General features: G+C 62.3%; 5 protein-coding genes across 7 annotated transcripts; 2 read left to right on the forward strand and 3 right to left on the reverse strand.

The window, feature by feature from the left end:
- Positions 1-59: 59 nt before the first annotated feature.
- CHLRE_02g102276v5 (uncharacterized protein) lies at positions 60-1,701 on the forward strand. Of its 2 annotated transcripts, none has more exons than XM_043059739.1 (2): positions 60-588; positions 753-1,701. In XM_043059739.1, the coding sequence occupies exons 1-2, from the start codon at positions 481-483 to the stop codon at positions 825-827; spliced, it is 183 nt and encodes a 60-aa protein (XP_042927375.1). In that variant the 5' UTR covers positions 60-480; the 3' UTR covers positions 828-1,701. The 2 variants fall into 2 exon arrangements, with proteins under 2 accessions (XP_042927375.1, XP_042927376.1); XM_043059740.1 differs by having other exon boundaries at positions 326-588.
- Positions 280-2,665, reverse strand: CHLRE_02g102300v5 (uncharacterized protein). 2 transcript variants are annotated; one of them, XM_043059741.1, is made up of 7 exons: positions 2,272-2,665; positions 2,078-2,152; positions 1,820-1,919; positions 1,521-1,576; positions 1,127-1,289; positions 940-957; positions 280-793 (listed from the first exon to the last, which is right to left on the reverse strand). In XM_043059741.1, the coding sequence occupies exons 1-7, from the start codon at positions 2,472-2,474 to the stop codon at positions 728-730; spliced, it is 681 nt and encodes a 226-aa protein (XP_042927373.1). In that variant the 5' UTR covers positions 2,475-2,665; the 3' UTR covers positions 280-727. The 2 variants fall into 2 exon arrangements, with proteins under 2 accessions (XP_042927373.1, XP_042927374.1); XM_043059742.1 differs by lacking the exons at positions 280-793; positions 940-957; positions 1,127-1,289; positions 1,521-1,576 and having other exon boundaries at positions 1,730-1,919.
- A 61-nt stretch (positions 2,666-2,726) lies between these two features.
- On the reverse strand, positions 2,727-6,005 carry CHLRE_02g102350v5 (uncharacterized protein). The gene is made up of 10 exons (XM_001699743.2): positions 5,881-6,005; positions 5,727-5,794; positions 5,505-5,575; positions 5,117-5,233; positions 4,788-4,933; positions 4,396-4,503; positions 4,152-4,211; positions 3,797-3,966; positions 3,503-3,553; positions 2,727-3,287 (listed from the first exon to the last, which is right to left on the reverse strand). The coding sequence occupies exons 1-10, from the start codon at positions 5,974-5,976 to the stop codon at positions 3,254-3,256; spliced, it is 921 nt and encodes a 306-aa protein (XP_001699795.1). The 5' UTR covers positions 5,977-6,005; the 3' UTR covers positions 2,727-3,253.
- A 54-nt stretch (positions 6,006-6,059) lies between these two features.
- On the reverse strand, positions 6,060-7,705 carry CHLRE_02g102400v5 (uncharacterized protein). Its single transcript, XM_001699742.2, has 4 exons — positions 7,556-7,705; positions 7,410-7,486; positions 7,050-7,137; positions 6,060-6,860 (listed from the first exon to the last, which is right to left on the reverse strand). Exons 1-4 carry the CDS (start codon positions 7,593-7,595, stop codon positions 6,736-6,738), a joined length of 330 nt encoding a protein of 109 aa, XP_001699794.1. The 5' UTR covers positions 7,596-7,705; the 3' UTR covers positions 6,060-6,735.
- Positions 7,706-7,815: 110 nt separating this feature from the next.
- CHLRE_02g102450v5 (uncharacterized protein) lies at positions 7,816-12,667 on the forward strand. The gene is made up of 14 exons (XM_001699954.2): positions 7,816-7,961; positions 8,056-8,152; positions 8,232-8,291; positions 8,462-8,548; positions 8,712-8,760; positions 9,081-9,203; positions 9,437-9,601; positions 9,952-10,080; positions 10,352-10,449; positions 10,795-10,844; positions 11,071-11,180; positions 11,345-11,401; positions 11,627-11,713; positions 11,977-12,667. The coding sequence occupies exons 1-14, from the start codon at positions 7,895-7,897 to the stop codon at positions 12,166-12,168; spliced, it is 1,371 nt and encodes a 456-aa protein (XP_001700006.2). The 5' UTR covers positions 7,816-7,894; the 3' UTR covers positions 12,169-12,667.
- The last annotated feature ends 2 nt before the right edge of the window (positions 12,668-12,669 follow it).

Consider the following 12,669-nt stretch of genomic DNA (forward strand, 5'->3'; position numbering starts at 1 on the left):
TTGCATATAGCGGAGTATACTCACGGGCGCCTGCGCTTCTATGACTTGTATAAATGCTGGTTATACTAGCAGCGCCCTTAAGGTGCAGTACCTACGCGGCAAACCCACAGCGACTTGATTCAACGCAAATTATGACACGCGGTTTGAGCTCCCCCCTAGCCACCCCGCATAGGATAAGCGCCGCACTGACATCTCTGCTGTTGGCATACCCGTGGCTTTCGCCTGAGCTCCCGAGCGCCCGGGGTGCCAACTGCTGCTGCGGCGGGGGTGCCAACTGCTTCCATTCCCGCTTTCAGAGCCCAACTGGCGCGCTTTACGTGCTAGTCCGATGGAGACCCGCCCCGATGTGGTTGCGCGAGGCAAGACTACCCTGGTGAAACACAGGCGGGGTCTCTACGGGCATGTATTACGTCCCTACTGTCAGTTCACCACTCCTTTGGAGCCCCGTTCACGTTGCAAATACGGCCAAACCTCGCGGCTATGAAACAATGCCTCGAATCCATGTTGACGCACGTGTGGCATTCGTCATGCACCAAGTCCCGTACGCAGCCAGTCCTTCCGCACGCTACGTTCAAGGCAAGGCCCACGGTGAGCACAACCCTTGCCGGCCCGTGTAGCCCAAGTTGCCGATGTCAGTTGGCGTACGTGCTGCATACCCTTGCGCATACCAAAACGTGCCACAAACTGGCGCAACATGCGCAGCACGACAGAGCCCAGAGCGCCACGCTCACGGGCAGAATTTGACCTCGTAGTTGGTGCCCCACTGGCACGCGAACATGGAGGTGGCGTCGTCCTGTTGGCGTCACGCGCGAGAGGCAACTTGGTGAGGCACAAAACTCAACAAGCAATTGGGTGAGTCAGAGCGGCCATGCAGTGACCGCAATGGAGCAGGGCTTGGGCGTGTGGGTAGCCGCTGGGGTTGACTGATTCTTTGCCTACCTTGGAGTACGCGTAGGCCTGCAGGCAGTTGGACCGAAGGCATGCAAGGGAGGGAAGCAAGGGGCAGACGCGTCAGCGCGTGCGGCATGTGGGTGGAAACGGGCAACGGGCGCAGCCTACGGGCTCAGCCTGGAGGCCGGCGTGGCACTGTTCCTCGTACTGCTGTCCGCAGCAGTGCAGCACCCACCTGCGGGCACTTAGCCTTGAAAGCCTTGGTGCCAGACGTGGCGACCAGACCGGGACCATCCTTGTTGATGCATGCGGGGTCGGCGCCGGCCAGGTAGTTGGGGCTGGTGCAGAAGGTGGTCAGGCTTGGGAGGATGCACGTTGGCGAGCCGCACCAGGAGCCGCTGTGGGATGGTTGCGTGAGGGGGCTTGGGGAGTGAAGGGGAGGGGTAATCGGCACGGGCGGCAGTGTACCGCCGCACAGCTAGCTAGCCTTGCTGTGCGTGGTGCGGCGGTGCAAGGGGCAGGATGGTGACGAGCAAGGGTTTCAGCGGCGTCTCAGTACCGTAAGCGTGTTTGCAAGGTGCCTTGCTGTGCGGCATGTGTTGCCTGAGCGGTGAGTACGTGGAACTCACCTGACGGAGGGCGGGTTGAGGGGCCGGATGCGCGCCGGCGTGTTGTAGGCGTTGACCTGGCAGCGGAGAGGCGTGTGGAGAGTGTCGAGCATCACGGTGCGCAGGAAGAAGGGGGGCGGGGCGGGTCGGAAACCTGCCGTACAAACCTTGCGTACAACGTACATCGTAACAATGGTGCTACTGTCAATGCGCCTTCCAGTGCTGCATGTCTCAAACCAGGGGAGGTATGGTGCCGTGCGGATATGCGATGCCCTCCTGCTCTGGGCCTCTGGTGCTCACTACCCTGCCCGTGTACGCACCACAGAGACGTCATAGAAGTCTTGCTTCCTGCCGCCTCCCATGTCGGCGCCAATCGTGAACTCGAGCTGTGTGGCCTGGCCGTTGTTGATGCTCCCGGTCCTGTGGGTGCGGCGAGGCACGGGGGCGGTTGGCCGTCCATCCTTGCAATCTAAGTATCCAATGCCTCGCAGTGGGGAAGCCTTGCAGGATCGTGCCCAGCGACCAGCGCGTCACAGCTCAGACGCCCCCGTTCGTTCCCTGCGCCCGGCGAGTTGCACCTTGAGCCCCAGATCACGCCGCCGATCCAGACGCCGCCGCTGAACGTGATCCGCACAACCTGGCCCGGCAGCACCCTACACGTGGTGTGGGGTGACAGGCGGATTGAGTGGGGATGACACGCACAAGTGGGGATTATTACATGCACGGGTAGGGTAGGGATGACACCAGGCGCAGTAGGGAGGACACGACGCACCGGCTGTTGTAGGTGCTGCCCGCACCCGAGCGCCAGAACGCAGTGACGGCGTAGCCGCAGTTGTTGCGCACGTCAATGAATGCCCGGACCGGAAGTGCGAACAACAGCACGCCGAGCAGCAGCGCAGGCTGCGCAGCCCGCGCCCCCCACACGCCGCTCGCGCCGCGCGCACTGGCGCTGATCTGAGTGTTGACCACACGCATTTCGATTGGGAGCACTTGTAGAGTTTGCAGGGCGCCGGCGATGTGAGCGCAGCAAGCTTTAGTGTTCGGTCAAACGTGAGAGATTCGCAGGAGGGTTTGACGCCACGAGCTCTGACCAGGCAGCTGATCAGCATGTGTTAGGGAGTGAACTGCGCTGCGTTCACCGCCACCCACGAACTCAAAAGCAACGGATGCCCCGATCACGCGGGAGGCCAATCGAAAAGCAATACAGCCGCCGCGCAGCTGCAACTGGACCTAAGCATTTTACAGGCCTGACCCCGCCGTCGCCTCCCCTCCGACGCCACTGCAGTGACCTCACACGAGCGCCAAAACGGCGCACTCGGCGGCATACTCAACCGCTCGAGTCGCGCGGGTGGCTCAGATCACACTGCGGCTGCATGTCCGACCGGGCCAGTTCGTTTCCGCCTCCCCTGCGTTTTCATCTCCCCGCGACCCCCCCGGGCCCGTCCAACTTTGCCTCGCCAACGCTTCAGCAAGCAACAAGCTGTCCATTTTGCGCACAACACGCACATTGCGGTACTCGGTCCTCATACGCTATTTGCAACTTGCGTCGAGCGCGAGCCGAACCGGGGTGCGGACCGGCAACGATGATATTGTAGCACATCATCGCCAATAGCAGCCCGCTTATACGCGATAGGCTTTCATGTGCTGCTCCTCGCTACGCCTCTCCTTGCCTCGAAGCCGATCGCGCCATCCCAGGAAAGGATCTCACACGCCCACTTATGGAGCGGGCACCAGGCCGCTGGTCCCAGCTTGCTTTATTCGCCACCCACAGACATGGTGTAGTCGTACCTGCGGCGAAGCAGCAAGGAGCGGTAGGTTGCCAAAAGCGCTTCGGAACAAGACCATCAACAGGCAGCACCCGCATAGACCTGTGCACGACATGACCCGCCGGGCGGCCTCGGTGCCCCGACCGTGCCCCCCACCGCGTGCACCGTTGCCACCCCTGTCGTACACCCTGCCGTGCACCCCTGCCGTGCCGCCCTTCACCACAAGCCCGAACTCACTGGATGGTGGGCACCACGGACGCGATGAACTTGAGAAACAGCACCAGGTACCTGCAGTGTCCAGCCGGCAGCAAAGGCAGCATTGAGAGGGGCCGTAACCAGCTGCTCCATTGGTACCGTGCATGGGCACGGCCTCAGTTGGCGCAGGCGCACCAGGGGCTGCACCTGGTCGCCCGCCCGCCGCACCCATGGTTGAACTTGGCGTGTCCTGCATCTCCGCGCCTCCGGTTTCTCACTGAGAACGGTGTAAAAAAACCCTCCCCTCGAGTCCTCCCCTCGCGCCCGCCTACTCACTGCTCGACCTTGAACTCGCGGCCGGCCTCCAGCAGGTTGTCCACCAGCTTCTTCATCACGTCGGCGTGGCGGCAGGGGTGGATGGAGGCGGCGGACAGGCCCGCCAGGTGCGGGTGCGGGTCCACCGTGATGGTCTTGCGCGCGTGCTCCTCCGACACGTCCTCCATCACCTGCGCGGCCGCGCGGCGGAGCGTGGCGTGGCGCAGTGTCAGTAAAGATCAACGGCGGGGCGGCAAGGGCGAGGCGGCATGGACGGCTGTAGGGTAGCGGCTCGGTGTGCTAGCGGAGCAAGGTTGAGCCCTGGCGCAAGTATGAACACTCGCTGCGGGTTGCATTGGCAATGGTGAGGTCTAACCTGCTGCGGCAACAGCGGCTTCCGCGACTCGTCGTGCCCCACCAGCCAGAAGCGGGGCACCTGCGCAGGCAGGATGTACACATCCAGGGCATTATGGTGTAAAACAGATTTGGAGGGAGCATTAGGTACATGAAAACAGGATTCCGGCAACGGCCCGCGGCAGGCTAGCGGCATGCCATTGCATTGCACGGCGGTTGCTGTGCGGGCAACAGCAGCAGCGGCAGCACACGCATCATTGCCGTACCTGGTAGTACTGGTCGTAGGTAATGTACAGGTCATACGTGCGGGTGCGCATAATGTTGTCCGCCGGCTCCTCCGCGCGCAGGTAGGGCCGGCCGCTGGGCGCCGCAGCCTGTGCACGCACGCGGCGGGTTTGAAGGTGCAAGCCGTCAGAGAGCTCTGTCGCATTCCAAGTCTTGCTCATGGCTTCACGTTGGGCGTTTATGCCTCGTCATGGTCTACACGTCCGACACGGCCCCGCAGCATGGCTAGGCCACACGCAGCCTGCTCAAGCACGCATAACCAGCGACTCCGCAAGCCACACAGCGCTCCCATCCGAAACTGCATACATCAACCAGTTCACCTTCCGCTCCATCCCGCACCATCTACAGTAGCCACCTGCAGCCCGGCCCCCACCTCATCATCTGCCTCGTTGAGCTCCAGGTCAGTGATGTCGGGAATGTCGTCATCCTTGTTGCCACCCGCGGCGCCGGCACCACCTGACCCACCCGCACCCGCACCATCGATGGACGGGACCTCCCCCTTGCCGGCCGAGCCGGACGCTGCGGAGCCGTGGCGAGTGCGGGTGCGTGCGCGTCAGCGTGCTATCGGTCGTGTGTGACTGTGTGTGCAACCCTTGCGCTGCTGCTGCACTCCCTGTGCCCTACACGCCATGAGCGCTAACTGGTAAGCGGGCAGCGCGCTCCTATCACAACGCGCAGCACCAGCACCCCAGCTTCTCGCACCTGCCGCCGGGTTGGAGTGCGTGGCCACCCAGGCGTCCTCGCCCTCGCCGCCGCCCACGTCAAACTCGCTGTTGGGGTTGTAGCCCTCGAGCTCAGTGGCGCGCTTCAGGCAGGGCACTGCGAGGGAAGCCATTGAGCAGCAGCAGTGGCTTGAGCACGAGTGTACAGGAGCGGGTGGAAAGCCAGGCGGGCGGCAGACGCAACAAGGCGCCTGGGCGGTGCCGGGCTAGTTTGCTTGCGGTGCGGCAGATACGCATCCCAGCAGCCCCCATGGGTGCCCGTGCCGCTGCGTGTGGCTGCCTGCGTCCGCGCTTACTGAACAGCATTTGTGATCTGGCTTCAGGTAAAGCTCTGTATTAGGCAGATACCGTATCCCGTGGGCACGCACCGTTGCGCGTTACCAGAAATTGCTTGTTGGGGGGAAAGTACGTGCGGCGCTTCTTGGGGTCGCCGCCCTCCCTACACGGCAGGTGAAGAGCCCACACACCAGATAAGCGAGCTGCCACTCGGCTTGGAACATTTCACAGGGAGAACAACACAGGTACTCAGGCCTTAACAAGCGGGGGGCGGGTTCGCGCGGGTTCGTGGGGGCCAGCGTCCCGTCTCTCACCAGGACCACGTCGGACACGCGTGGACGAGGTAATCGCCCGCTGCCACGAACTCATCTGGTGTGAGTACCTGCTCCGGCATGCCAATACGTCGTGAGCTCGACTTGCGCTTGCGCGCGAGGGCCTAGGGTTTGCATGGGATTTTGAAGCGCGCACCCGCTTCTCCTCGAATTGGCTCTTTGTGAGTGGAGGAGTCACAGTTTCTACTGTTTGTTTAAAGAGCGTGTGCAACGTATGCCGAAGGTTTGACATCGTCTGCCTCGTCAAGATTCACGCCTTGCCCGCTTCTATATGGCTTCGCGGAAACTAAGCTGCGCCTATGATGTAATGATTCTAGAGTGGTGATGTTACAAAGGCACTACCTCGGAGCCGGGCCAGGCATCATGAACCCAATCTCAGGGTTCCGCCCCACCCGTAGCTGGTGCGTTGGTGTACCTCAGCAGCCTCCGGCCATCACTATCAATGAGCCAGCATCGTACTCGCATGCACAACAAACAGCGAATGCGCTGCTCGCCCGAGTGAGACCGAGGGAAAGGCGTGCCACGCATGCCGCACGGCCCATACACTTGCGTGCACTCAGCCTCACTCAGTAACCTCCACTTCCCTCCGCTTCCATACTGCGGTTTTGCGCTTCCACGCACTCCCTGATAGCCTGGTTACCAAAAGCCTGCTGCATACATTATGTCACACGTGTATCACCCACTTCATTTCTTCCCTTTGAGAGGGAGGGCGACCTTCCTTGTCACTAAGCAGTCCACCATTCATTTAGCTTCAATATTAGATGGCACGCGTGCACTGCCACACAGCGCTGGTGCTCTCTGAACTGGCATCGCCAACAGCACGGCTACCTGCAGTCTGCTCCTTCTCAACCAAGAGATGACTCTGGTCCTTCCTCATCAGCACAACCAACGGAGTTGATTTGCCAGAGAGCTGGCCGGCAGCCCAGGCACTAGCTGTTCGCCCAGCGGGCTGACCGCTCTCCAGCGGCGGTGTGGAAGCGGCGGGAACCCCTCAACCCTCACGCCAGCGGTGAGCGCACTGCACACACTTGAAGAACAGCGTGGCGGGCTCATCCGCCGAGCGCGTCTGAATCTCCATGAAGTAGGCCTGATGGTAGCTGCACTTGGGGCAGGTGGCTGCGGCAATGAAAGAAAGAGATTCGGCAGGACGGGGCTGAGGTTGTAGTGAAATTGCTGAGTAAGGAGATACGTTGCTGTGGCCAACGCTGTCGCGGCAGCGTGGTGGGTAAAGCCACGCCCCCGCGATTTCGCCAGGGGTGTGGAACCGTAGCAAGCCACCCGCACGGCCCCGCGCCGCAGACCTACCGTCCGTCTTGGCTACGTTCTTCCACGCATCCTCTCCTCCAAGCACATCATCTACTTGCTTCCTAGCCAGAGGGGCCATCTTCGAAATCTGTAGGCGGGCAAGGCCATTACAGGTGCATTGACCGGGGCGCAAGCAACGCTTGCACTGGGTTGCTTGCAGGGCCCCTGCGCGTGCCTGGCGAAAAATCCGGGACAGCAGACTTTTCACTTTGCTGGTGAGCAGCGACACCCTTTTTGGCGTGGTGCAACCTGCCTGGCTTCGTGGCAGAGCGTGCGAGGTTGGCCACTTCAGGGTCGGCGCCGGCGTGCCGGGCCTTCACTGACCCAACCCCCCGCAGCAATGACCCAGCCCAACCCCACCTTCTTATCGATGTTGTACACGTATGGGCAACACTGGCAGAAGTAGCGAAGCTCCTTGCTATACTCCGTTAGCTCCACTGCGGTGCAAAAGCATGCCAAATTACGGTTTCGGGCGGGCGGCGCCAAGGAGACGCGTATTGCCTTACCCAGGAGCATATTAGCACAGGTGGGGCAGTATGTAATCATTTTGAGGCGCTCGCTCTGCCTAAAAGAAGTTCCACGGTCGACAGCCCGCTTTCAAGCCCCTGCGCGCCGCTATGAAACATTCATGACATCTTGTGGTAGCTGTGTTAAAGCGAGCATCCAGCTGGTGGGCTAGCCCGGCTGCCCGGCATCGAAACGGTCCAATCATTGGTCCCCAGCCTTCATTTCTGCAGAACTCTTGCACACGTCACTTGCCATACCCATTCTACAGCAGCTTAGGAAAGCTTGGACAAAGATAAATCCTACCCAGTTGGCTCTTGCTTAAGGAAGAGACAGGAAACATGGCCACTCCGACAGAAGGCGCTGCGGGGCTGTCCCAAACTAGCCAGATTGTTCTAGTAGTTGCAGGTAGAGTGCTGCATCTTCATACCTTCCTAGCGACACGGTCTAGGCACAACCCTTCGATCGATCTGGTGCCCGTGCTGCGTATTCACACCCGCAGGCGTCAGCGCGGTGGCATTTGCTGCCTACCTGCTCTATGGACTGATCGGCCTTGTGCGGGTGGTGGCGGGCGCGCTGGCGCCGGCACAGAGTGCCAAGTGGGTGTAGCACAACCCGTCGATCGACGGCTGTAACCACCTTGGCGTACCTAACTTGTGTGGCCCGGCTGCGCTGCAGGCCCAAGGCGTCAAAGAAGTCGGTGGTTAGCAAGTCGAAGGGTTCGGACAGCGAGGCCGAGTGAGCTGGGGTCTGCAGGGTCTGCGCCCGCAACCCCTTGTGCTGCTGGTTGGGTACGAGTCTGCGGGTACTGCGGGTACTACTGCCCTTGTGGCAACTGGGCTTGTAACCTTTGCACACCACACCGTTGTCCTGACACGGTCGTGCCTCGGGTTGCGTGCACGCCACAGGCCGGTGGCGACTGGTCCGGCCAAGGAGCGGGGCCCGGATCTGAAGTCACTTATCAAGGCGGAAAAGACCGCAGCCAAGAAGAAGGGGTGAGGTAGCAGGCAGGGGCAAACATAGGTCGGTACGCGTTGGGCTACTTGGAAGGATGATCTTACCTATGGCGCTGTGCCGACCGCCCTGTGCCTGAGGGGCCGTGGCTGACCTGCACATACCTGTTGTGACGCACCTCCACTGCCACCACTACCCCAACAGTGTCGTAAAGGAGGACCCGCACCACGAGCTCTTTGTCAACACGCTCAAGGTCAGGAGAGGGCTGGGAACGGGAGGGGATGAGGCTGGGCGTGGCGATGCTCATCTTACTTGTTCCCGCTCACGGTTACCTTGTGTGGTAGTGGGCAAGCTCCTGGCAGATGCACTGGTGCAGTCCTGAAGGCACCCATCACGGCCTGCTGCCCAGCAGGCTGTACCACACCCTACACCCTGCAACGCATCCACCGCATGCCCAGCTGCACGGACCCCTGCCCAACAGTTAGAACCGTGCCGTTGGGTTCCGACACGTATCCCGCCCGCCGCCGCCCACGCCTGCCCGCCTGCCTCCCTGCATACACCCACCGCCCGCAGGACCACGCGGACACGGTGCACTCGGTGGCCTGGTCGCGCGACGGGCGCTACCTGGCAAGCGCGTGCGAGGACATGCAGCTGCGCCTGTTCGACCTGGCGGATGTGGCCAACAGGAACCCCAAGGTGGGGTGGGGCGCGGCGGGTTGGTGTGCGGCGGCGCTGGAAGGCGTGTTGGGGTGGGTCTTGAAGGCGGCGTACGGTATGTGGGAGCGAGGCGTGGTCAAAGGGTCAGCCAGACGGGCAGCTGTAGAGAGCAGAAAGCGTGCTTGACCTGCCTACAGAGTGCGGTAGGTTGGGGCAGTGCGCTACAGGGCATCAAATTGAGCTGTGTGCGTTCACGTGCTGGGGCCGTGCAGTTCAAGCGCATCAAGACGGCCCGCATCCCCATTGGCGTGGGCTTTGGCGACGCGCCCGACGCGCTGGCGGCGGCGATGCGCGGCACGCCCGACACCATGGTGGCGCTGTACGCGCCCGTGGTGAAGCAGGCGGGCGACGCGCCGCAGTACGACGCCAAGTGGACGGTGGGTCCGCATGGCAGGAAGCACGGGCATGGCAGCTGGGTGGGTGCGGCAAGTCCAAGGGGGTTGCACGAGGCTGAAGGTCGGCTGGCATGGCGTTGGCGGCGGCGGTGCAGGCCGCTGCGGCGGCGGCCGACAGCGCTTGCCGCGGGACGGAGCTGCAGAGTCGCGGAGGAGGTGCACGCGGAGTGCAGGGGCGGGGCGGGTTGGGCACGCGGTGGACGGATGGTGGGAGCCGCATGTCTGCCTACGCGTTTCCCGGTCTGGCCTGCAGAGGCGATTAGCTGGCAATTCGGAAGCCCCAACCGCCGGCTGCCTCTTGATGCTGCTGCTGCCCGCGCGCTGCTGCACAGGTGGGCAACGTGCACGGCAAGGAGACAGTGCTGGCCATGGCCTCTGTGTCCAGCGACGCGGCGATCGGGCGGCGCGGCTACATTGTGAGCCTGTCCACCAAGAAGGACGGCAAGCTGTTCGACATGGCGGTGAGTGGAGGGGAACGAGCAGGGGAGTGGCGGCGGAGTGACTGTTGGTGTGTGGGTGGGAGGGGATGGCAGGAAGGCGAGGTCATGGGGATGAGGGTGCCGGAGGATGTGGGACAGAGCTTCGAAATGAAGGTGCCCTCCAAAGACGCACTTTAGCGCCTAGCAATTAACTCGGATGCGCCTGCATCTTTTGTTGCCGGCATCTGACGCTCCTGCTTGCCCTCCGTCTTTGTTGCCCCGCCTCCTGCCCGCCACGGCGCCCATTCACCAGGGCCGCGAGCTGGCTGAGTTCGAGCCCAACGCGCTCGCCAACCATGACCTGGCCGTGTCCCTGGACGGCCGCTTCATCGCCGCCGCCACCTTCAGCAGGTGCGCGCGGCCTTGTAGTCATATGTCCGGCATCCTCTCAAGGAACTCAATGTCATGCCAGGGGAACGTCTGGCGCGCAGTCAGGACGAACCAGTTCCAGTCACAGCCCGCGTTGGCCTTGATGACCTCCCACGCTCGGGAGCCAATCACGTCAATTTTCCATTCCCCGCCAGGGAAATCCACAGCGGGGGGTCGGACTGCTATGTGGTTGGCGTGCTGTGGGTGCGCCGGTTTCTGCACGCGTGGAGGCGCATGACTTACTATGCGAACGGCACATGGTGATCCTGAACATGATAACCCAGATGTTCACCCTGCCGTGATCCGCGACGATTGGCCTTGCCGCAGCGACGTGAAGATCTGGGAGATGAAGTACACGCGCGAGGGCGAGTTCCGAGGTAAGCGGGGGCCTGCAGCGCGGGGCGTGGCAGGAGGGCGGTCGGAACCTGACACACACGGGTCAGCAGCCACCAGCACGGTTCAGTAAGCTGCTAGCCGGTGCAGGCGGTGCGTGTGGCTTAGCTGGCCATTGCCACAGTTGGCGGATATTGGTCTATACGCTTCACAAGATGCGGCGTTAGCGTTTCCTCATGCTGCTGCTCACAACCAATGGACGTGATGCAGGCCTGATCAAGGCCATGAACCTGTCTGGCCACAAGAGCCAGGTGGCGTGTGTGGCGCTGTCGTCGGACAACCGCCGCGCCGCCACCGCCTCCAAGGACGGCATCCTCAAGGTACGGTGGTGCAGCGCGGATTGGGTGGCAGCGTGGAAGGCTGGTGTTGCTTCACAGCAGCAGCTGTGACTGGTATCAGTGCCTGGCTCTTCTCCCCGTTGCCGCACTCGCACTCTGCAGCATACATAGGCGCCCTGATCGCCGAGCGTGCTGTCCTGCCGCAGATCTGGAACATTGACGTGCGGTACGAGATGTCGGAGGACCCCAAGGTGCTGCTCTCGGTGAGTGCAGCACCTGCAGCGGTGCTGAGCCATGCACAGCTGCGGCTGCGGCTGTGGCTGTGCCCCGGGTGATCGCTGTTGGGAACGCAGCCGGATAGCGGGCGGCAACAGCGCTTGACGCACACACATCACCGCTGTGCTCTGCAACGTTTCTGGGTCTGCTCTGTGCAATGGATTCGAAGTGTCCCGCTACATCCAGTATGCTGCTCACACGCCCGCCCGCAGATGCCCATGCCGCTGCCTGAGGGCCGTGTGTACCAGCGCCTGGCGTTTGGGCCACCCGGCTCCGACCTGCTGGCGGCGTCGTACGAGGTGCGCCTGGGGCGGAGGTGGAAAGTGGAGACTGAGGACATGGGGTGACGTGACGTGTCCGCCCGTAGCCAGTTTTCGTTTTCTCGTTAGAAAGATGGGCGTCGCCATGGCGGTGATGGTCCGTAGGTCCAGGGCGCGACGTGGAGCTCGTGGAGCTGCAAGCATGTTGCATTCACGCGCCAAACCTCCGGCACAAGTAGCCTAAATTCTGCCTCCTGCGCCCTGCGCCCTGCGCCCCACGCCCTGCCGGCTCCCACTCGCAGGGCATTGTGCAGCTGATCAGCCTGCGGTCCGGAGACCTGCTGGAGCGCATTGACGCGCACGACTCCACCATTACCAGCATTCGCTGGTGCCCGGTCCCGCGGCCGCTGGGCGGCGAGCAAGCACCCGTGTTCGTCTTCGCCACCAGCAGCCGAGACAAGCGCGTGCGCGTGTGGCGCGCGCCCAAGCTCTGACCGACCAGACGCTAGTTTGCTGGAAGTGGCGTTTGGTGTCAGACGTCGGCGGTGCGGCGGGTGTATGAGCTGCAGAAGTGAGCGCTGTCGTATCTTGGACTGCCAAGCATTGAGCGCTTGCTTGCAAAGCGAGAGGGACATGGGACGCGCGGCGTGCGACTGCTTGGTGTTGGTGCATATGCTACGGCAGCAAGCCAGTGTACATGCTGCTGATGATGAAGTATCGCAGTTACGCCCATGCGGAACAGCAGGTTAGGTGGGTTCTCGCCCTGGTTCGCGGCTTTGGTGTCCGGCAGGCAGGAACACGGAGCTTCTGGCCCACGGTTCTGGCCAGCTGCGAGTAGAATGGTTCGCTGTTACGCTTTCTGCATACTCGAGGCGCTTAATCGAATCGATTAGCAAAGCATATCAATGAGATCATTCAGCCAGGGGGGGGGGGGTAGGAAACAAAATGCCAGACCCCATGCCCCGAAATCCCCCGGGACCCCCCTTGAGGGGACG

This window comes from Chlamydomonas reinhardtii, chromosome 2, assembly GCF_000002595.2.
Source record: "Chlamydomonas reinhardtii strain CC-503 cw92 mt+ chromosome 2, whole genome shotgun sequence".
NCBI lineage: Eukaryota > Viridiplantae > Chlorophyta > Chlorophyceae > Chlamydomonadales > Chlamydomonadaceae > Chlamydomonas > Chlamydomonas reinhardtii.